The sequence below is a fragment of the Eptatretus burgeri genome, unplaced genomic scaffold, assembly GCF_056783735.1.
Source record: "Eptatretus burgeri isolate ZD-2024b unplaced genomic scaffold, Ebu_testis_v1 Ebu_testis_scaffold_3194, whole genome shotgun sequence".
Taxonomy (NCBI): domain Eukaryota; kingdom Metazoa; phylum Chordata; class Myxini; order Myxiniformes; family Myxinidae; genus Eptatretus; species Eptatretus burgeri.
In genome coordinates, this window is record NW_028225129.1 from 34,150 (window position 1) to 59,033 (window position 24,884).

At 44.3% G+C, this 24,884-nt stretch overlaps 1 protein-coding gene across 1 annotated transcript in view; it reads left to right on the plus strand.

Moving 5' to 3' along the window:
• Positions 1 to 24,884, plus strand: part of DNAH17 (dynein axonemal heavy chain 17) — a 153,629-nt gene that overhangs the window by 31,470 nt on the left and 97,275 nt on the right. The window contains exons 18-28 of the mRNA XM_085868928.1: positions 4,466 to 4,635; positions 7,759 to 7,867; positions 9,030 to 9,143; positions 9,298 to 9,414; positions 10,684 to 10,770; positions 13,760 to 13,912; positions 16,819 to 17,067; positions 18,402 to 18,524; positions 18,636 to 18,758; positions 21,271 to 21,495; positions 23,883 to 23,974. Of these exons, the coding sequence (XP_085725054.1) occupies positions 4,466 to 4,635; positions 7,759 to 7,867; positions 9,030 to 9,143; positions 9,298 to 9,414; positions 10,684 to 10,770; positions 13,760 to 13,912; positions 16,819 to 17,067; positions 18,402 to 18,524; positions 18,636 to 18,758; positions 21,271 to 21,495; positions 23,883 to 23,974 (1,562 nt within the window). The remainder of the gene's footprint in view (positions 1 to 4,465; positions 4,636 to 7,758; positions 7,868 to 9,029; positions 9,144 to 9,297; positions 9,415 to 10,683; positions 10,771 to 13,759; positions 13,913 to 16,818; positions 17,068 to 18,401; positions 18,525 to 18,635; positions 18,759 to 21,270; positions 21,496 to 23,882; positions 23,975 to 24,884) is intronic.

Below are 24,884 nucleotides of genomic sequence, written 5' to 3' on the forward strand. Positions count from 1 at the left end.
CGCAGCTCCGACCTTCACATGCTTCCTTGCATGATCCATCGTAACAACCTTCTTCGTGATGTTTTCATAAAATCCCTGCGGTAACCGACTTTCGAAAACTTTCATTTGTTCAGTCCCGATTGTGACAGCATTGTGGACATTGACTTCAGTTGAACCAATTTGGCCGCAAACTACATTGATTATAACACTGGGGTGTGCCACAGAATCCAAAGGATTAATGCAAGTGTCGAGTTTTTGTCTGATTCCATCTCGGTCTCTCTTGTCTTCAGCGATCCTGGCTTTTGCCTCTTCTTTGTGTGCTGTCACCACCTTGCTTTGAGTGTCCTCATCCATCATGTCATCCAGATCAGATTCCAACCTGCTGCATGCATGCAGACTAAGGGCCCATACCTTCAGCATTTCTGGCTTAAGCATGATGCCAACTATCCCCCCAGGAGCATGCCCATACCGCATGAAGCTCGTCTCAATCATCATATCGCTCCAGATTCCATTCCATAAGCCAGCAGAATGGTGCATGACATACTCCCCCTTCATGAAGTGTGACAACACCTCTTGTGGTAGCCGTTCCATCTCACGAAGGTAGCACAACCCATATCTCGCATAGTTCACATGCCCCGCAGCAAAGAAGTATGGTAGCATTTGCCTGTAGGTTGCCAGATGAAGTGGCCAGTCACCTTCGCGCTCAGCCCGTACGAACATCATGGTGAGCAGGACATGTTTTATCAAGACATCGACCCAAAGTTTGTTAGTTTGACTCTTGCTGGCTTCGGTTTCGAGAATTTGCATGAGGTCACCACTGCAATGTAGTGGTTTATCCTGAATGATTCCGCGAAGTGCCTCTTCAGCTACCATTCGTAATGCTCTGACGTTCTGGGGAAACTTTTTTTCCGGTGAGCATTTTCGACACACCGCCAAACACAGAGGACATTATATCTGACAGACCGGTATCAGCCATCAGTGTTCCGATAGATCCAATGAAGCTCATTAGAGAGTGCATCCCTCCCAACCGTAGAATAACATTTGAGAATTTTTCTGGATAAGTCCACTGAACTTCTAGAGCGACCCTGTACAGCTGCAGATCACAAGTAAAAACTACGAACTGTTGCCCGATATTGCATGTGTTGACCTGTGCAATGGCCATTGATGCATCATGGTGTCTGGGTGTGACGGGATCATGTCTATTAAGGGAAGGTAAACAGCCTTCGTCTTTGGTTGTGCTGAATGACCCTGTCGACGTGCAGCCACAGTGTTGTACCCATTGTACTCAGGACATCTCACTGGCTCTTCCCTTTGAAATTACTTGTTGTGCCAGCATACGCAGGGGCTGAACGGATCGTTTGGGGGTGTTCTGTGGCATCGGAGGATTCTTGGGACCATTATATCTCTCTATCTCGACGTCATACTCGAGTGGCTCAACCATGTCTTCCTTTTTCACAGGCCTAATGGTGTCTTCTTGGACTGTTTCACTACTGTTACTATCTGGTTGTGTGAGCAGCATGGCAAGGGAATGGGTGATTAACTTTCCGTTTGGAGATGATATGTCAGTATCAAAATTGTCTACAATAACCTGAACCAAGCTTGAACTTGAAGTTGATAGGCCTGGTAGTGAAGGTTCCATGGTTGTGGCTTTGGCAGCTGAATGTTTAAAACGCCGTACTTCATCGTAGGTACATGTAACACCATACTCTTGTAATACGTTGATAAGTTTTTTTTTATCTCATCTTGATGCCAAAAGTAATTTGCAAACTTGTGGGCTGGTTTTTCATCACCCCAGTTACCATTGAACCAATGAGAAGTGCAGGTAGTACTCTATCTAGGTTAGGAGACAGCTTCCCAAAAAGTTTCATCAAAGTGTCACATACGGTCTCTCTACATTCCTGTCGGTTAACCCGAGTATCATAACAATCTTTATCTAATGTTATTGGTTTGACCTCATGCCTGATTACTTTGCACAGTTTGTTGATTGTTACATCAATGTCATCATCCTCGTCTTGAACCAATCGCATACATTTTGCAGCTATAGATCGCCAGCTAACAATGTCTGCTAACCCTGGAGACTTTAAAACCACCAACTCATCTCCGAAGCGTTCGCATAGGTTTGGGACAATTAAACGACGTGTCAGCCTGTCACCCCCGAATTCTTTGTATGCTTCATACAACTCAACTGAATTCGGGAAGCCGGACGAGTCATTGATCATTACAACAAGTGATTCAAAGGCACGATTAATGTTAACTTGGCTATCAGACTTGGTTGCAGCTGAAGCCACATTTTTTTCTGACAAGAAGCTGTTTCGGCAATCCACATGATACCTTGCATCAGCTGCGTGAAGGTCACTTAAAGCGCTATCGACCCTTTGCCGCACAACGTCTGATAACTCATCTTGACGCCGTTTGCAGGCTTCAAAAATACTTTGCTTGAGTGACTTCTTGCCACCTGCGCCGCCTATTTCCCGACATGAATATGCTGGTCGCCAACGTTTTGGGATTTTCGGATCTTTTTCAAACACTCAAGTTTCACCACAAAACAAACAATGTTCTTTGAAGATAAATCCTGGTCTTTGGTGGAACGTAAGACGAAGCACTTTCTGGATTCTTCCTTTTGTGCCTTTCAACCTGGACGCTTGAAGTGTATGTTGAAGCACAGTTTCTGTGACATTTAACTGTGCATTCAGGATTTTCACTTACTTTTTCTTCAAGAAGTTCATGATGCCTGTCCCCGTAGATTTTGCTATGCTTGATAAAGTTTTGAATTCTGACAGAGCCAGTGTCTTTCAACGGTTCGGTCTTATTCTCACATCCAAATTTGGACACGAAAAAGCACTGTTCTTCATTCATTTTTTAATCGTCGTGTGGGCAGCACCTGAAAAGACAATAGTGAAGTATTAGTGCCTGTCCATTACAATATGATATTAACATAATACTTAGTTGTAATGGATAGCTTGACCCCTAAAACCTAGGTATAGAGACAAAAATCACCTTCCAAGGGTGAATAGTTAGGGAGTTATGGTCATTTATAAGTAATGGTGGCCATCTTGGATGCCATCTTGAATTTCTCAAATTGCTCAAGGGTGACAACATGTCATCAAGCAGTTTCTGAAAATAGAGACTCTTGGCTACCAAAATGAGTAGTAAAAAAAAACTTAATACAACAATGCAAGGTTAAGGGAAAAAATTTCATGGCTCCCAGACTATAGTGGGGGTTGGCAGGGAATAAGTTTGTGCCATTGGTTTCACCTCGTCCGGGGTGGGGCTTTTTGACCGTTTGTGGGAGGCCACGATGGATCAATCACAAAGTTAGTCCTGCTTTCAGCGGATGGAGTCCTGAGAGCCTATGTCTCACCATCAACCCCCCTCTGTTTAATGACTACAACCGACACGCCCCATCCAAAATCCTCAATCCAAATCCCACAATGCTGTCCGAGTCTTCTTCGGCTGCCGTGGAGTCTTACGGGGTGCACTTTTATCTGGTGCATGCCCACACCGTGGTTCTCGGCTCAACCCTGGAGGAGGATTATTGTAAGAGGGTCGCTACGGTGCGGAGGCATCATGGATTCGAGAGAGAGAGAGAGAGAGAGAGAGAGAGAGAGAGAGAGAGAGAGAGAGAGAGAGAGAGAGAGAGAGAGAGAGAGAGAGAGAGAGAGAGAGAGAGAGAGAGAGAGAGAGAGAGAGAGGAGAGAGAGAGAGAGAGAGAGAGAGAGAGAGAGAGAGAGAGAGAGAGAGAGAGAGAGAGAGAGAGAGAGAGAGAGAGAGAGAGAGAGAGAGAGAGAGAGAGAGAGAGAGAGAGAGAGAGAGAGAGAGAGAGAGAGAGAGAGAGAGAAAGAGGAGAGAGAAAGAGGAGAGAGAAAGAGGAGAGAGAAAGAGCAGAGAGAAAGAGGAGAGTGAAAGAGTAGAGAGAAAGATGAGAGAGAAAGAGGAGAGAGAAAGAGGAGAGCGATATATAGATATATATATCTATATATATATATATATATATATATATATATATATATATATATATATGTATATAGAATAAAAAAAAAAAAAAAAAAAAACTTGAGGTGGATGGGATCACATTAATTGATGGAGTTGCATGCGCGAAACAGTGTTGGTGAGAGTGGAATAGAAAGTGGAGAGAGGGGTCTTGCTGGACGAACCGCAGAGCAGTTTGATGGGAGAGCGGGAGTCACTTTTATCACGTTTCGTGTGAGCCGGCTATTAGAGATGAGAGTTGGGGTGACTGACTGGAGATACCTGGATATGAGAGTTGGAGTTTAAATGAAATGCTAAAAGGAGTTTAAATGGGTGCCTGCCCCTTGAAATGCTCTTTTAATTACTCTTTTCAGTCCGATTGTCGAACTCACTCCTTTCAAGAAAGTATCTCCATCAGCAGAGAAGTCACGAGAATACTCAATGGTTGTGATGTCATCGGAGGACGATGAGAGTTATTAATTCGATATATTAACATTATTGTGTGTTTCCACCCCAGATTGATCATTACGCTGCCACGTATAAGGAAGTAACGGCTTTGAAGAACATCCACATCATATCAGGCTGGTTTCAAGTCGACTGCCGACCTTTCAAGCAGGCGTTATTGTGCATCATTTCCTGCTGGAGTCTCATGTTTAAAGAACACCTCGTCAATCACATCACCAAGAGGTATTTTGTGCCATTGCACCCGAACACACGATGTGTTGCTTCTTAATCTCCAAATCCACCTGGTGCGTTCAAAAACTGATTCCACTGAGTTATTCACAACGGCCCAAGACCACAACAGAGTACAACGAGGCGAACACATATTTTTACTCGTTGCTTGTACGATGGCATGTTGAAAAGTAATGCCTCTGATCCTTTTTCTCCAAAACAGGCAAAGCTATTCGAATGAAACAAAGCGCAGTCCACACATTAGTTCTTCCATCGACTGGGTGTGAAGTTTCGTCATTCTGACACTACATGTCTCAGTGATACGTTAGTCAAGATGGTATAGGGAAGCAAGACGTTGTCAGTGATGTTTTGCATGAAGCACTGGAGATGAGAGTTGGGGTGACTTACTGGAGATACCTGGAGATGAGAGTTGAGGTGACTGACTGAGATACCTGGATATGAGAGTTGGGGTGACTGAATGGAGGTACCTGTAGATGAGAGTTGGGATGACTGACTTGAGATACCTGGAGATGAGAGTTGGGGTGGCTGACTGAGATACCTGGAAATGAGAGTTGGGATGACTGACAGGAGATACCTGGAGATGAAAGTTGGGATGACTGACTTGAGATACCTGGAGATGAGAGTTGAGGTGACTGACTGGAGATACCTGGAGATGAGAGTCGGGATGACTGACTGGAGATGAGAGTTGGGATGACTGACTTGAGATACCTGGAGATGAGAGTTGGGATGACTGACTGGAGAAACCTGGAGATGAGGGTTGGGATGACTGATGAGGTACCTGGAGATGAGAGTTGGGATGAGTGACTGGACATGAGAGTTGGGGTGACTAACTGGAGATACCTGGAGATGAGAGTTGGGATGAGTGACTGGAGATACCTGGAGATGAGAGTTGAGATGACTGACAGGAGATACCTAGAAATGAGAGTTGGGATGGGTGACTGACTGGAGATACCTAGAGATGAGAGTTGGGGTGACTGACTTGAGATACCTGGAGATGAGAGTTGGGATGAGTGACTGGAGATGAGAGTTGGGGTGACTGACTGGAGATACCTGGAGATGAGAGTTGGGATGACTGACTGGAGGTACCTGGAGATGAGAGTTGGGGTGACTGACTGGAGATGAGAGTTGGGGTGACTGACTGGAGATACCTCAAGATGAGAGTTGGGGTGACTGACTGGAGATACCTGGAGATGAGAGTTGGGATGAGTGACTGAAGATGAGAGTTGGGGTGACTGACTGGAGATACCGAGAGATGAGAGTTGGGGTGACTGCCTGGAGATACCTGGAGATGAGAGTTGGGGTGATTGCCTGGAGATACCTGGAGATGAGAGTTGGGATGACTGACTGGAGGTACCTGGAGATGAGAGTTTGGATGACTCGCTGGAGATGAGAGTTGGGATAACTGACTGGAGGTACCTGGAGATGAGAGTTGGGATAACTGACTGGAGGTACCTGGAGATGAGAGTTTGGATGACTGACTGGAGACACCTGGAGATGAGAGTTGGGATAACTGACTGGAAGTACCTGGAGATGAGAGTTGGGGTGACTGACTGGAGATGAGAGTTGGGATGACTGACTGGAGGTACCTGGAGATGAGAGTTGGGATGACTGATTGGAGGTACCTGGAGATGAGAGTTGGGATAACTGACTGGAGATGAGAGTTGGCGTGACTGACTGGAGATGAGAGTTGGGATGACTGACTTGAGATACCTGGAGATGAGAGTTGGGATGACTGACTTGAGATACCTGGAGATTAGAGTTGAGGTAACTGACTGGAGATACCTAGAAATCAGAGTTGGGATGAATGACTGGAGGTACCTGGAGATGAGAGTTGGGATGACTGACTGGAGATACCTGGAGATTAGACTTGGGATGACTGACTGGAGATACCTGGAGATGAGAGTTGGGGTGACTGATGGAGGTACCTGGAGATGAGAGTTGGGATGACTGACTGAGATACCTGGAGATGAGAGTTGGGGTGACTGACTGGAGATACCTGGAGATGAGAGTTGGTGACTGACTGGAGATACTTGGAGATGAGAGTTGTGGTGACTGACTGGAGATACTTGGAGATGAGAGTTGGGGTGACTGACTGGAAGTACCTGGAGATGAGAGTTGGGATGACTGACTTGAGATACCTGGAGATGAGAGTTGAGGTGACTGACTGGAGATACCTGGAGATGAGAGTTGGGGTGACTGACTGGAGATACCTGGAGATGAGAGTTGGGATGACTGACTGGAGATACCTGGAGATGAGAGTTGGGATGACCTGACTGAAGATACCTGGAGATGAGAGTTGGGATGACTGACGAGATACCTGGAGATGAGAGTTGACATGACTGACGAGATACCTGGAGATGAGAGTTGACATGACTGACTTGAGATACCTGGAGATGAGAGTTGACGTGACTGACTGGAGATACCTGGAGATGAGAGTTGGGATGACTGACTGGAGGTACCTGGAGATGAGAGTTGGGGTGACTGACTGAGATACCTGCAGATGAGAGTCGGGATGACTGACTGGAGATGAGAGTTGGGATGACTGACTTGAGATACCTGGAGATGAGAGTTGAGGTAACTGACTGGAGGCACCTGGAAATGAGAGTTGGGATGACTGACTGGAGTTGAGAGTTGGAGTGACTTACTGGAGATTTCCTGGAGATGAGAGTTGGGATGACTGACTAGAAATACCTTGAGATGAGATTTGGGCTGACTGATTGGAGATACCTGCAGATGAGAGTTGGGGTGATTGTCTGGAGATACCTGGAGATGAGAGTTGGGGTGATTGTCTGGAGATTCCTGCAGATGAGAGTTGGGGTGATTGTCTGGAGATACCTGTAGATGAGAGTTGGGGTGATTGTCTGGAGATACCTGGAGATGGGTAGGATAGCTAGGATTTTGATAGGTAGGACCATGGTGGAATAAAGATTGATAGTAGTATCTGTCTTTGATCAATTTGAATATCTTTGCCTGTTTTGGAGAAAACAAACAGGAGGCATTACGTTTCCATTTGCACCTTATTATTGTGGAAAAATTATTGACACCTCGTTGGCTTTGTGCACATCGTCGGAACAAGAAAACTGTTGTTTGTTTGTTCTTCTCCTCTCTTGTGTTCAGCTTATCAGAGCTTGAAGAGTTTTTGTGGAAAACTGACACAGGCTTAAACAAACTCCCAGATGAAGGAGATTATGCTGGCCTGGTGAACGTAATGGGTCATCTTTTACAGGTTCGGATGTTTGCAGGTTCGGATGAACTTTTGTTCGGATGTTTGAAGGTTCAGATTAACTTTTGTTCGGATGTTTGAAGGTTCAGATGAACTTTTGTCTTGTGTGATGAAATTTTTTTATTATTATTTGTTGTTTAATTTTGTAGTTGGTCGGATGAATTAGGTTTGCTACAAATCGGCTGTGGCTGGGCTGACAGGATGGCCTCGGCCCGAGAGGTATGGATATTCGACTCGACGCTGTCTAGCCTGGGTTTGAATCCTGACCCAGCTATAAACTGTCATTCCGGTGTTTCACAGGCAGAGTGATTCATCAATGTGTGTGCCGTCCCTTGGACGGATGTTAACCGGGCGGCGTCCCATCTGCCGACATTTGTTGGTGGACTTTACAGATCCGGATCCGATAATTTTTTAAGAAAACTTGGTGGACTGGATGGGTGTGTGACGAGGACGAATTGATTCGATTTTGGTTCAGATCTGGGTCTAGATCCAGCCAATCAGTGGGATACAAAACGAAAGCTCGACAGCCTGGTGGAGGTGTTCGCTCGACTGAGTACCGTTCTCGTCATTTATTTATTTTTGTTCATTAAATGGAGATTCGTGGAAAAGTTGGAATGCAGAACATTCGCACTGCTTGCTTGAAGTCCTGGAGGGAAGAGTGAGACAGAACAGTCTCTGGAAAGTTGTTCCATACACCTGAGAATCGAGGTATAACAAGGGCTGAGGTGTGCAGTCAGCCTGATGTTTGGAAGATACAATGTCGAGACTAGTGGAGGAGCTGGAACATCGAAAGGATCAGGATGTAACAGAGCAAAAGGGACAATAGAAAGGGAGATGAGGGGATGTGGGGGAGTGAGAGCTCACCAACAACAGGGAGAAGGGACAAAATAGAGGCAGACTTGAATAAATAATGGATGTGTTTTTAAGGGGAACGGATTGGGCCCAAGACACTGATTTGGGACACTCCGACCTTGACAGGAAGAGGAGATGAGGATCCCGTTGAAAAAGCTACATGCTGACTATGAGAATGGAGAAGGGTCGGTAAGCCAGGAGAGGAGGTGGCCTTCGATGCGGCAGGCACAGAGCTTGGAGAGCGATGCGGGTGCCAGACAGCCAGATGAAGTCGTCGTGTGTGCAATCATTGTGTTTTGCATTCTATTTGCAGGTGAAGCAGTGCCAGGCGGCGACAGATAACATGTTTGAACCTCTTAAGCAAACCATTGAACTGCTCAAGCATTACGGCCAAGAGTTGCCTGAAAGCGTTCACACTCAGCTGCAGGTACTTTGTGCAGAATGCAAGCAGACATTGCGATATCATTTGTGAAATAATGTCTTCACATAAGACTTTTGATGGTTCGTATGACGTCACTTCTTGTGACATCACTAACATCACTGTTTGTTTCATTCTTATTGTTTATTTTGATGCTTTAAAGAATCTTCCAGAATGCTGGGATAACACCAAAAAGTTGGCGACGCGGATGAAGCAGAATTTGTCTCCGCTGTTGATGGCCGAGATGGCTGTGTTGCAGCAAAAATGTGTTCAGTTTCAGGTGATTCATCCCAACGACCTCTCAAACACGTCCATTGATTTAAACACGCACGGTATTTATTTCTGTGCTGCACGACAAAACCGTCCCATCAATTTATTCACCCCCATGTGTCCAGAGAGATTTACTGCTGCTGCCCGCATTTTTGTCGACATGACGATAGATTATGATAATGCACAGAAGCTGTAGTTAAAAATCTAAATGGCCTTGGAAGTTTTTGTCCCCACGCCTTTTTTAAAAAAACACGGGGACGTCTTGTAATCTGTCCCGTCCATCTGTCTGTCCGTCACGGAATCTCCTCCCAAACGGTTGCGGAAAAATTCCCCAAACTTGGTGGTTATGATCACCCCGTGGCAAGAACGTCCAAGAGCATCTGGAGCGGGGTAAAAAGGTCAAATTCCCCACAAAAAAACACAATTACAGGCACATTTTTAAACATTTTTAAACGTTTTTAATGAAACTTTGTAAATGCAATCAACATTGGGGGACGCATGGAATACGTAACGGTTTTTACGCCTCCTCCGATGAAGTCGGCAGAGCCATTATGTTTCCCAGTTGTCTGTCCTTCCAGCTGTCCGTGAGAGGTTTTCGTTGCGGAAATAACTTAAGAACGGCTGAAGGGATCGAAGTCAAACTTGATGTAAGTACGTATAATGATTCAAATATCAACTGATAAGATTTTGGAGTCAAGAGGTTAAAAAAGATCAAGAGGTCATGTGACGTAAAAATACTGCGTATTGTGCTAACTTGTGAACCAGTGATTGGATTTTGACCAAACTTGATACATGCATGGGTAATCATGTAAAGATGAACTGATTGGATTTTGGGGTCAAGAGTTCAAAGGTCGGTGGTCATTTCAGGTAAAATGGGGTGGGGGTGGAGGGAGTGGTTGAGAACTCGAAGACACACCGGGAAAAATCACAGAACCCTCGGAATGCGTCGGTGAATGAAAATTTAAATAAATGGGCAGGAAAATAAATGAAAATAAATAAATGTGGAAAAAAAATAAATGCAGGTGAGTGACCCAAGACAATGGGGAAGCACGCACGGTTCGTTCTTGCTTACAATGTGTCAGCACATCCCGCCAGTACAAAAACAACATTCTCATTCGGTTTGGAGGACGTCGGAATTTGAGGCCTGGAATGAGGTGGGAGGAAAGTATGTGACATGTTGATTGTCTCTGATTTGTCAGTCGTTTACTCAATTTCCATGCAGTAATTATGAGTGATGCTTGGTGTAGTAAAAACGAACTTAATCACTTTATATTCACAGGAGAAGTTAGACGAGTTTCACAAATGGTTTGTCATCAAGGCTCCTTTCAGTTTTGACCACACACGTCCTTACCCCGCATTGGATAAGGTAATGTTGCTTTCGTTATTGCATGAAACTTCCCTTCTATTTCATTCTTTCCCCCCATCACTGCCACCATTTGTTTTGTTTTTTATCTTTCTTCGTCTTATTTTGAGTGATCACATTGTTGATACTGTTGGCGATGCGACTTCAGTGCATACCTTCGCATTTACAAATTCCCATCTCGGAGCTACCTTTGGACACACAGGTTTGGCAGGGTGGGTCTCAGAAGAGAGATGGAAGTCATGGTGAAGACAAAATAGAGTAAGATCGTGTTGGAGAAGCAGATAGTGAAAGAAAAGTAGATTTGGAGAAGATTGAATGAGGGGGTTCGAGGGAGGGATGACATGACTTAAGTAGCAAGCGGAGAGGAGTGAAGCCCTGTTATAAATGCAGCTGGATTACTGGCTTGCTGAAAGAAAACCGAAGTCCCCGGCCGCCATCGTGGAGCTCACCACAACATGAAAAAGCCCTGTTGAAAAAAATTAATACTCACAGTTTCTTTAAAAACCTGCTTTTCCATGTTGTTTGCTTCGGAACTTTCGGTCGGAAGGGAGTCCCAACATGGCGGCCGCGTGGCCTCATCAGCAAACACACTCTCATCCATCGGTGGTTCCTCCACGTCATAGAGCTCGGTGGAGTGAAGCAGTTTTAAAAATCCCATGATTGTTGTGCACTCATGTACGCCAAATATTTGGATCTATATTTTTGTTTGCTTGTTCTATCTTCCGTCTGTTTTCCGTACTTCTTGCAAGTGCCTCTGTTTTTCCTTTTACTTCTTGTTTGTATCTTCACATTTTATTTTTCTCAGCAAGAGATTCCAATGGAGATTCCAATCGCAGATGTAGCAAGGCAGAGCGTTTTTAACAGCTGAGAACCATGCTGGGGTACATACATTACAGTAGATCTGAGAACAAGTATGGACTCACTCATCCACTGACAGATGTGCAGAATGCTTCAGGGATGGGTAGGTGTGCCTTAGGGTCATAAAAACAAAATCCAAGAGGACTGGTTCTAAAAACAAAATCCAAGAGGACAATGGTTCCAAAAAAAATGTTTGTCTGTCTAAGTGACCCCCATCAGACATTTCCAGGTTATAAATTCAGATTGGATTAAAAATACATTTTTTTAATGAAGCATTTTATTCGCAATGCGGGATTTATAAAGCCATTGGGTCGAAGATTTGAGAACAGGGAGAGGATGCGGAGTACGGTGTCGATTCGTTTTTTTTTTCAACACCGTCTCCAACGTGCACATTCAAGGTGCAAAATCAAGTTGTGGTTGAATTAGATGTTAAAATGTTGCGGTTCGATTTGACAACTTTGTCGAACCTAACCGTCGGACGGATGGACGTACTGGTCCAGGCCATCGGTCTCAGACCACGGGTGGTGCGGGGTATCACACCCAGGAACAAGTGTGCATAATTTTGACACATTCCACCTTCAAGGTATAAAATCAGCTTGTGGTTAAATTAGATCGAAAAAATGTTGTGGTTATGCGAGACTTTGTCGAAGTGTGCAATTCTGCTTGTGGTGTAATTATATTGGAGACCGCCTCGGGATGGTGTGTTGAAATTGGGATGTGTGCAGACTCACTGACTGACACACACTGACATACCAATTACAATACCCTCTCCCGTCCCTTTGGGAACGTCTGATGCAAGGAATGGTTATTTTTATGTCATGTCTGATTTCTGAGGCTCGATGACATTTTCGTCATCTGTGCACTACTACTTTCACTTCTCTTGAGCTTGTCCTCAACAAAAAAACCTGAAGGTAATCAAATAAGTCAAATATCGTATCAACGATTATATTGTTGCAGCCGCGGCCCATTCCGGTCGCCCAGTTAGAGTTCCGCTGGTCGTGTCAAAACGACCACAACCGTCAGCTAAGCCCAGAGCTCCGATTAAACTCCTGGACCTGTTTGTCACGCCACAATACTCGTTATGACTGTGTAATTAACTAGGCGATGCGCCGGTCGGTGCTCGTGACCTTTCTCATCTGGCCGAGCAAGTGTAGATCGCGAGCCCTGCCTCAGCCGGATTGAGCCAGCTCGTCAAACAACACTGAAATCATCAAATGAGACTAAATTAAATCACCACAATGAGCAGATTCCAACCCTGCGACCAGATACATTCATGTTGATTGTTTTAAATGATAATTATGACGTCATAGGTCACGTGGTGTGGTCATGTTGGAAAAAAAGGAAAAACTTTGGACCTCTGTATCTCCAAAACCGGTCCTTGGAAAAAACTTGAAACTTGGCACAATTACTTGCCATGGGAAACAAGTGTGATTTTTTTTGATGATGTCATAGGTGGCTTTATCCAATCAGTATGAAAATGTTTGAGTGTCATCTATTGCTAAATTGTATGGGGTAAAAAAAATTGACGACGTCATCGGTCACGTGATTCGGAAGCCATCATTTTTATGTGGGTGGAGGCATATCTGGCCTTCAACAACACCCTTCTAGTTTCTTATCGCATCAAACGTTTGTCAACATCAATCTCCAGATATGCCCATCACTTTTTCTATTTGCTGCCTTCTTTCTTTTAATTGCTTTTCTTCATCTGCACTCCGAGCACAAACAGCACATTAAAGTAGAGCACATCTCCAAGAGGGAAGTTGACAATTTCAGTTTGTCTTGTCATTTTCAAACTGACAGAACAAAGATATGGTAACTAGCCGAATTGTACAATAACACTGCCTGAATCACAACTCTCCAGCATGGTCTCACTGTTTCACTGCCTGCTGTAAAAGCCACAGGTGCAGGACTTCAGTTTGGGATCGGCAAAAAGGATCTTGGTAACGTCTGTAAATTTCGTTGAGTTTTGAAGCCTACACGGGGTCTCCAGTTGGTGTTGTTGTGCCAGCCTGTGTCTTAATAGTGGGGTCTTTCCTGAACACCATCATGTGGATGTGCTCGAGTTTCCGATCTTGCATTTTGTGACAAAGAATATTAACCATTTTATTTCGTGTTGTTTTGTGAAATGGAAAAGGCTGGACGGTACATGGAGCAGCTGGATGCAGAGCTTCTTGAACTTACAGCCTCTGCTGGACTTTTTGAAGTCACCCCTCCATGCAGCAATCGGCTAAGCAAGTGTTGGCACCAGGCAGAGCTGCTGAAGGACCTATGGGATGTCATCACTTCAGTAAGAAATGCACAACACAGAATGCTGATCATCTTTATTGTCATTGCTCAACTGTGAGATTTTCTCCATTGGAAGTCTCGCTCGGTGAGACAGTTAGGTTTGCCTGATTGAGATATTTTGAGAATGCTTTAATCACCGAGAAGGTTATTAGGTCTTCATTTAAAAACATTTTGAATTGAAAGTTTGTGTGCGCTTTCAACATTGGGAGACGCATGAAAGATAGAACTATTTTTTGGGATTTGAACCTCGGTTCATGCCCCGGGGTGGGGACTTAGGTTCACAGGGGGTCAAAATGGGGGGAAAAATTGAACTCAAACTTCGATATTGGGTCATTCTTGCTGGAAATTTTTTACCATCATTCAACTTTGCTTTCCGTGGGATTGTGTGGGGATTAGTGTGTGTGCCATCGACTTTACCGCAGTTATTGATAGCTCGCCCTGGAAAGACCTCCTCAGGGAACACGTGTACCAGGCTGGTTGGCCATCATCAGCATGGGACAAATACTGTCGGAACCTGGCATTCGCGGGGGATACGTTCTTGAAAAGTGCCGCGATTGTTGAATCCGCGAATTTCAGGGAATTATTTCAATGGTAAAAAGGGGGGACAGGTTCCCGGTGGTTCTTGATTCGTAAGAGAAAATCAAAAATCCCGTAGAAAGCCCCGTCAAAAATCCCGGGAAAAATAAAAAGGTCAGAAAAACACATGAATGTGCTGAGCACAGGGCCGTAAATGTAGAAGCAGGTCGGAAAAACCGCGAATACCCAAAACACAGGACCACGAATGCAGAAGCAGGTCAGAAAAACCGCGAATACGAGAAGCACAGGGCCGCGAATGCAGAAGCAGGTCAGAAAAACCGCGAATACCCAAAACACAGGGCCGCAAATGTAGAAGCGGGTCAGAAAAACCGTGAATACCCAGAACACAGGGCCGCGAATGTAGAAGCGGGTCAGAAAAACCGTGAATACCCAAAACACGGGGCCGCGAATGTCGAAGCGGGTCAGAAAAACCGTGAATACCCAAAACACAGGGCCGCGAATATAGAAGCGAGTCATAAAAAACCGTGAATACCCAAAACACAGGGCCGCGAATGTAGAAGCAGGTCAGAAAAACCGTGAATACCCAAAACACGGGGCCGCGAATGTCGAAGCGGGTCAGAAAAACGGTGAATACCCAAAACACGGGGCCGTGAATGTCGAAGCGGGTCAGAAAAACAGTGAATACCCAAAACACAGGGCCGCGAATATAGAAGCGAGTCATAAAAAACCGTGAATACCCAAAACACAGGCCCGCGAATGTAGAAGCAGGTCAGAAAAACCGTGAATACCCAAAACACAGGGCCGCGAATGTAGAAGCGGGTCATAAAAACGGTGAATACCCAAAACACAGGGCCACGAATGTAGAAGCGGGTCAGAAAAACTGAATACCCAAAACACAGGGCCACGAATGCAGAAGCGGGTCAGGAAAACCGTGAACACCCAAAACACAGGGCCACGAATGCAGAAGCGGGTCAGGAAAACCGTGAATACACAAAACACAGGGCTGTGAATGAAGAAGCGGGTCAGAAAAACCGTGAATACCCAAAACACAGAGCCGCGAATGTAGAAGCAGGGCAGAAAAACGGTGAATATCCAAAACACAGGGCCGCAAATGTAGAAGCAGGTCAGAAAAACGGTGAATACCCAAAACACAGGCCGCAAATGTAGAAGCAGGTCAGAAAAACGGTGAATACCAAAAACACAGGGCCACGAATGTATAAGCGGGTCAGAAAAACGGTGAATACTCAAAACACAGGGCCACGAATGTAGAATAAGGTCAGAAAAACCGTGAATACCCAAAACACAGGGCCGCGAATGTAGAAGTGGGTCAGAAAAACGGTGAATACCCAAAACACGGGGCCGCGAATGTAGAAGCGGGTCAGAAAAACTGTGAATACCCAAAACACAGGGCCACGAATGCAGAAGCAGGTCAGAAAAATGGTGAATACCCAAAACACAGGGCCACAAATGTCGAAAGAAGCAGCTCACATTTTATGAACGGTGAATACGCAGGCTCCACACATACCGGAACTGCGAATGTCGGGGTTCGACAGTTCTCCACTCCATGGGTGAGATGGTCTCACTTCCTTCAGATCTTGAATCCAAGAAAACTCGTTCACTGTTATGGGACCAGGAAGCATGTGTCACATTGATGATTTCCACATGGATCCTGACCATCACGATGTACCTGTCCGTGGTTTATAATTTATCGGATCACATTGTTTACCACGGTGCACCTCAATAGGGGTTTTAAACAGTCATTTTCTCACAATTCATAAATGATAAAAGCACGAGCTGCCACCCTGCCGCCGTCTCAGCAAAGATAGATCCATACATACAATGCTTCGTATGAAGACAATTTTCTTTCGGATTTCAACCCAGATACCGACATATTTGGTGAGGTGCTAACATCTGATCGTCAAATATGGTGTCAAATGTGAAAAATAACTGTCAATTAAGACCTTACCATGATAGGTAGAGAGGGAACGGACAATCGATCAAGGATGATTCGCGTTAACAACAGGGAGAAAAGTAATAATTTTTTTTTTTCCACTCCGAACATCAGTGTGTTGGACCGGAAGAAGATTGACACAAGTCAGAATAAAGTAGGCCACGCACTCGATTGTTCACTGGGCTTTGAGGAAGTTTGTGTGTCACGAACGAAACGTCACTTTGAGACTTGATCGGCTCACGCTCGTTTGTATGAAAATAAGACACATGCTCTTGGCATCCACTTATACACAGCAGTGACATCCACTTGATCCTCACGACCCCCATGATGTCTTTTTAAAGCATGTCCTCCATGATGTGTACGTCACACAGATTTCTATCTGCTATCCATATCTGACCGAACGTTGTCTGTCCATGCAGGTGAGAACTAGGATGGCATCTTGGGAAAACACCTGCTGGAAAGACATTAACGTCGACCAGATGGACATGGAGACCAAGAAGTTTTGTCTTGACTTGCGTGCCATGGACAAAGATCTTCGTTCTTGGGATGTCTACAGTGGGTTGGACAGCACTCTCCGTAATTATGTGACATCCTTGCGCTCTGTTGGGGAACTTCAGAACACGGCCATTCGAGAGCGACATTGGCAGGAGCTGATGCATACGACGGGCGTGAGAATCACATCTTACCCAAGTTGTAACTTAATCTTTTTCATGATATCAGCTGTCCCCAGGGCTTTGTGTGAGCATTGTGAAAGACCAACCGTGTTGTTTTCTCTTTGCTTGCTGCCCTCTGTGCTTGTTTTGTCACAGGGTTTTTTGTGTTCATTTGTTGCTTCTTCAACTCAAAATTCCTATTGATGGTGACATTATAACTGTGTTCCTCAAGGTCAAAAACTAACTGATGTTTTCATCTGACAGTCAGCTTTATTGCTGACCTCATTGCTAATGATTCCTCAGTTTGTTTTTCCCATACGATGTCGACACTCGCATAAGAGCGAACACAGAACATATAACAAGGGGAGCAGGAGACAAGAGGGGGAAAGAGAGGGAAGCACAACAACAGGAGGAAACAGGGACATCACGAGATCTGTGGAAGGGAGTGGTACGCAGGATAAACAAGATGGACACGACAGGGACTTTCTGGAAGGAAAGCAGGGAATTTGAAGGAGGTGGGTTTGGGGTAGATTAACGGGGGTAGAAAAGATCAAGGTTTTTGATGGGAGAAGATGAGAGATGGTGGTGAACATCTGTTTTGGAGACCTGGAGGGAGAAGTTGGATTGAAGAGAGTGTGGGAGTTTGTTCCAAAGGTGGGGAAAAAAGAGGAATGAAAGAGTGAAGGTGAGCAGAGATTCTTGAATTTGGAAGTTTCCCCAGAAGGGGTTTGCTGGCAGACCTTGAGTTCCCTGTGGAAATATGGAGGAGGAGAAGACTTGGGTTTGGGTGGGGGTTTGAGGCGTTGTGGGGAGGGGGAGTTGAGGACTGGGGGTTGGTAGGCTGGAGGGTGGGTGGGATTGAGGCCTTTGGGTTGGGTGGGGGGGTTGAAGAATTTGGGGGAGGGAGTTGAGGACTCGTGGTTGGATGGGGGAGGGTTGATTTCATAAAGTAATATCTTTGGAGAGCACATAGTTAACCAAGATTAAACTTTAACCTTTGAAATGCTGAGCATCAAGCAAGGAAGCAGCACGTACCATTTTTAGTCTTTGGTTTAACTCGGCTAGGGTTCAAACCGCTGACCTCCTAGACTCAGAGCGGATGCTCTCACCATTATGCCACCAAGTTTGCTATGGACTTTGCAGGTACTCACATGTCATTTATTTCCACTAATTATATTTACTTTCATTGTGGAAAAGATATAACAATGGTATATATTGAACTATTTTGATTTTCGCGTTCCTATAACGTTTTGACGGCCAAATGTTTCTAAATTTCATTTTATTGACATGGAGGAAGGTTCATTCTTTGCAAATATCCATGCTACATGAGAGTGACGTGGACCCCACAGGTGCAATTCAGCATGTCTGAATCGACGACACTTTTTGATCTGTTGAGCCTTCACCTGCACAAATTCGAGGAAGACGTTCGTGGAATCGTTGATAAGGCCGTGAAGGAGCTGACCATGGAAAAGGTAGTACCAGCATGCAGAATGACTACGCTCACTCTCAAAAAGGTGAACCGTTGGCGGTTGGCTTTGGCTTTTGAACTTGAGATGAAATTTTTCCTCGGATGAATGTGCCAGGTCCTGAAGGAACTGGATGCCACTTGGTCAACCATGGTCTTTGAGCATGAACCGCATGGACGGACAGGTACACCGTTACTCAAGGTTGATGATGAATTGGTGGAAATCTTGGAAGATAACCAGGTAAAATCTTTGACGGTAATGAAGTATTTTGTCGAAATATTTCTGGTTTTGGTAACTGAAAGTGTCGCACATTTTAGATAACTTAATTAATTTTGCCCTTTTTTTTCTTTTCAAAGTGGACGTGTGTCATATTTGGTTGATTTCATCTGAGCACTTGGTGCAGCTAAATTGTTCTGTTGATGGAAATCATGATCTTTGCATGACTGATGCTTGAGCATCCAACTTTGTCGGCCGCAGGTCCTTGTGATCAAAAGATAAGCCGTTATCACAGGATGATGCTGAGGTAGTGTGCTTACCTTTGAGCTGTCTCGTCTGTGTTTTGATTCTCAGCCCAACCGTAAACTGTCATATTGGTGCTTCACAGATAGGATGTTGCATCACAAAATGGGTGTCCCCCAGATGAACGCAAAGCTGGGTACTTCTCCACTATTTTTAGTTGGTGGACATTAAGAATCCCACAGTCTTTCACACAGTATCTTTCGAGCTATAAGAAAATAAGCCAAGGGTCGAGAAGTATTTTTGTTTTTGGTTTAAATATTTTTATGCCAAGGCTGACAGTCACCAGAGGCATTACGTTTTCCGGTTGTCCGTACGTCCATCCGCCAGGGATAGGTTTTCATTGCCGCGATAACTTAAGAAGGGCTTAAGGGATCGAAGTCAAACTTGGTACAAGTATGTATAATGATGGAAAGATGAACTGCTAAGATTATGGGGTCAAGAGGTCAAAGGTCCCATAAGGTAAAAACGCTAACTTATGAACCATTGATGGGATTTTGACAAAATTTGGTGTGAGAATGTATTTTGATGCAAAAATTAACTGATTAGATTTGGGCATCATGATGTCATGGGTAAGAGGTCACTATCCTGGAATGGCCTACATGCCCCGATTCTTTGAATCCAGGCAGTTTACCAACACTGAGAGGTTTAAATCATTTTTGCTTTATTTTAAAACACTCCAAGTGCGACGGTAAAAACCGTGCTTTCTCCACGTACAACCGCCACCATATCGCCAGACAGGAAAGACCCACCCTCACCCTCTCCAGCAGAGATGACACAACACATTGGCGGATCACAAATATGCAGGAGGAAAAACATGAATATGCAAGAGGCAAGACATGGGCGGAGCATAAATATGCATGAGGAAAAACATGAATATGCAAGACATGGGCGGAGCATAAATATGCATGAGGAAAAACATGAATATGCAAGATGTGGGCGGAGCATAAATATGCATGAGGAAAAACATGAATATGCAAGATGTGGGCGGAGCATAAATATGCATGAGGAAAAACATGAATATGCAAGATGTGGGCAGAGCATAAATATGCATGAGGAAAAACATGAATATGCAAGACGTGGGCGGAGCATAAATATGCATGAGAAAAATATATATATGCAAGACGTGGGCAGAGCATAAATATGCATGAGGCAAAACATGAATATGCATGAGGAAAAACATGAATATGCAAGATGTGGGTGGAGACTAAATATGCATGAGGAAAAAGATAAATATGCATGAGGAAAAACATGAATATGCATGAGGTAAGACATGAATATGCATGAGGAAAGACATGAATATGAATGAGGCAAGACATGAATATGCATGAGGAAAGACATGAATATGCATGAGGAAAGACATGGATATGCATGAGGAAAGACATGAATATGCATGAGGAAAGACATGGATATGCATGAGGAAAGACATGGATATGCATGAGGAAAGACATGGATATGCATGAGGCAAGACATGAATATGAATGAGGAAAGACATGAATATGCATGAGGAAAGACATGAATATGAATCAGGCAAGACATGAATATGCATGAGGAAAGACATGGATATGCATGAGGAAAGACATGGATATGCATGAGGCAAGACATGAATATGAATGAGGAAAGACATGAATATGCATGAGGCAAAACATGAATATGCAAGATGTGGGCGGAGGATAAATATGCATGAGGCAAAACATGAATATGCATGAGGAAAGACATGGATATGCATGAGGAAAGACATGAATATTCATGAGGAAAGACATGAATATGCATGAGGCAAAACATGGGTGAAGTATAAATACACATTTACATTCAAACTTGGTTACATTGCAGTCTCATTAAAGTTCCTGTTAATGTGACACAATTGGCGATGGGATTTGAACTAAACGAAGTACATGTACCAAGATACATACACACGTCCACATCAGATATTGAGGTCAAACGGACTTGAGGTTTTCGGTCAAACTTGGAGTAAGCAAAGATTTAATATGGGTGAAGGCATATCGGTCGACGTCGTGACGTCATTGATTTCGAGTTTTTAATGGGCCCTCCACTTTACTGTAAGTGATCATAAACTTTAGCGTTTTAAATAATTGTCACTTTTTAGTGCATATCTGGCTGACATCTTGTTTTGGGATTGAATCGATGCATTGCTCTCCATCTCGGTGTCACGTCATTAACTTTTAAAGCATCGGATTGCACGAAATAATGTGAAATCAAAACTTGCATCTCTCAGGTGCAGCTGCAAAACATGATTACTTCCAAGTACAACGCACATTTCCTCGGGGAGATTTCGATCTGGCAGCAGCACCTCTTCACAGCCGACTCCGTCATTGACGTGTGGTTTGACGTACAGCGGACGTGGATGCACCTGGAGAGCATATTCATCGGTTCAGAGGACATCAGAAGACAGCTCCCAGAGGATTCGCTGCGTTTCGATGCAATCGATGAGGATTTCAAGGTATATTTCCTCTTCTGTCCCCCCCCCCCCCATTGTCAGTGTCGTCATCATCATGATCGTCGTCGTCATGATATTCGTTTAACGGCCCTCGATTGATGGCATATCTCCATTTGGTTCTTCAATTCGCATCTTCTTTCTTCAAATGTCGTCTTCTCACGTCGTTGTTCACACATCATCGTCACTTGTAAGATCTACACATTTCTAAGAACTACATCCATCTTAACATCCTCATCTCTGTTCTTTCACCTGCCGTCCTCATGGCCCAAGTTTCACGACCAAACAAGAACGTTGACCTCAAACAGGTTGAACACGCTCGTGCCTTTTGTTCCATTTCTTCCAAAATACTTTTCTCCTCGCCCTTGCAACGGTAACAATATTCTGGTTGTTCTCATTTTGTGCTTAATTGAACAATTGTTGCTGCAGGTAGAATCATTAGTTGAGGGCACAGTTGTGCCACTAATACAATGCCCCTGTTACCAGTACACCGGTACTCACTCACTCAAGTACGACAGGCTGAATCAACCCCACCCGGTGTTAGTTCAACGGCCGACAGGGACCTGAACTCAGGACCCGAAGATCCCAAGCCAGCCACCCGGATCATTTTCTGACTCGTCCGAAACGAGTTGTGCGCCCGTTATCCATTGCGTGATGACAATCTTTCCCGAGATGACGTCATGGGAGTTTGGAATTTTGAGCTGGGCCGTACCCGACCGGGTTTGCTCTTTTAACTGTGACACCTCAAAAAATTTTTGGTATTATAAAACCACGTTCAGTTCTTTGTTTATTACTTTAAAATCAATGTAATCATATCAAAAAAAATTATAAAAATTCTGATTCTGTGGTCCTTAAAACTGATAAGGGTGTTGGAATATGTGTGGCAACATTGGGATGGTTGGGTGGATCCAATAAGGGACTTTCGAAATGACGTAATCCGTCCCAGAATGCTCGATGTACATGCTCAGAACCCCCGAGAAATAGGGATCTCCGGGCCGTGTGAACTGCTGTTGTGCGTGCCCGACAAGGACAGTCACCTGCAATAGCTCAAAAAGCTTTGAGAAGAAGCCGAAACGACTGAGAAAGGTACCCAAGAGGAAGCTGGGATGTGCCTCTGTATCACGAAGGAGTTTGAGAGAGACACACACTATCTGGTTTGGGTGCTTCTGAATACCAAATGGGCAGCTCACACCTGGGGCTTGTGAATGTGTCGGGAAAGTTTGAAATGATGATTTTTACCATGAATGGATGTTGGGGGTTTTGGGGGAGTTGGTGTTGTCAAAATATTGGCTGTTCGGTTCTGGCACCACGAGAAATTATACAAAGGTGTGTGTGTGTGTGTGTGTGTGTGTGTGTGTGTGTGTGTGTGTGTGTGTGTGTGTGTGTGTGTGTGTGTGTGTGTGTGTGTGTGTGTGTGTGTGTGTGTGTGTGTGTGTGTGTGTGTGTGTGTGTGTGTGTGTGTGTGTGTGTCTGCCAATGCTCGCTTGTATTAACAGGAAATTGTAGGAACTCGTCACCTCGCGTCCACTGATATTTCTGATATTTCCATGAGTTCGATTTGAATCCAGGAACACAACAATTGTCTTGAACGATTTTGAAATTGCCACTCTTTCGTTTGAACGCTGAAAACGATGTTTAAAAGACGATTTAAATGACAGATTTCACGGCAGGTTAAAAGTTCCCTCGCGAGCAGAACGTAGTCGGTGAAAACGCACACACTACGCGCGCGTGAAAACCTCATCATCATTCAAACGTCATTTAGAAAGTCCTTTGTTCATCAATCTGGAACTTTTGCGAAGCCACGCCCACTTCCGACGACGAATATGGACAGCTTGTCCATAAGGTGCAGTGAAATCTCACAAAGGTCCTCGCCAGAAAATTGAGAATGTTGCGGCATGGTCCCAAACGGACGTGGAAGCGTGAAAAACCGATCTTTCTTCCTGCTGATGAAATTAATGTGACTTACCTTCAGAGGAAATGTTTCACATCACCTTTTCAACTTCAACAATGGAGCAAAGGCCCTTTCAACCCAACGATCCCCTGAGAATATGTCATTTATCATTTATTTTGCTTGAACCCAAAGAAATTAATTTCAGCATATATATATATATATATATATATATATATATATATATATATATATATATATATATATATATATATATATATATATATATATATATATATATATATATCTCCCCCCCCCCTCTTTCTCTCTTCCCCTCCCCTATTCGATGCCATGTTTTCCAGGTTTTCTCTCTACGATGCAGACACTCGTATGTTTGATTGGGATGTACTTTCAGAACTCATTGGCGGTATTAATTTTGTCTGCACTAAGCCCCTATAAACCTCTTCATGCTTTGCTATAACTGAAGAAAATTATGTATTCACAGGCTATGATGGCGATTCCTGTGAAAACTCCCAACGTGTTGGAAGCAACCAATAAAAAGGGCCTTTTTGAGGACTTGGAGCGGCTGCAGAAAAGGTAAGTAGGTGAATTGCATCCTATCACCTTATGCTCTCAGCTGATCTGATTTCAGTTCAACGATTCGATTTTCTTTTCTTTATTCCACCTTTGTTTTCATCAAATCTGCTGAAGTAGTTTCTTGGCTCTGGTTACAATGCAGGAAGCGTCGTCACTCCAATCAGGTATTTTGGCACAGAAAATCCACATAAAAGCCGGAAGGCTGCAAAGTCATCAAGTGGATGGAACAGCGATATGTTTCCCTGACGAACCCAAATAAAGGTGAAACGAGGCGGTAGCTTCGCTTTTCATCTGCTTGGTGACATTTGACTATGGCATATTTGCACTGTGAGGCCGTTCTGGGACTGTGGTTATGACGTCATCATGAGGGTGTGGTTGTGGCATTTGTCGAGAGAGGGAACAGAGGAATCATGTTCATATACAGTGTGTGTGTGTGTGTGTGTGTGTGTGTGTGTGTGTGTGTGTGTGTGTGTGTGTGTGTGTGTGTGTGTGTGTGTGTGTGTGTGTGTGTGTGTGTGTGTATGTTGATTTTTAGGTTTAGCTCATTAAGTGAGAGCCATTCCCTCGATTCACAGGTGAGAGATGTGGGTGGGTCTTTCTTTATTTATATATTGACTGCTTTTGACGTTTACACGTGGTACATGCTGGGAGCCTCATTGGAATGCATTGCTGTCTGCGCTGTCGCTGATGATTCGCCAATCAGCGATGAAACCGGTCCGGTAGCTGAGGGGGTGTGTGGCATTGGGATTTTCATGTGTGTACTCTGTGTGAATATCGTTATAGCTTTGAAGGAACTCTGGGAAGTGTTCAAAACAGCATCACGCTTACCTTGTGTAGGTCTTCTTGCGTTGCTTTATGCAGCTTTTTCAGCTCAAGGAGTGTGGGAGTTGTCAAATATACTGTATTCCTC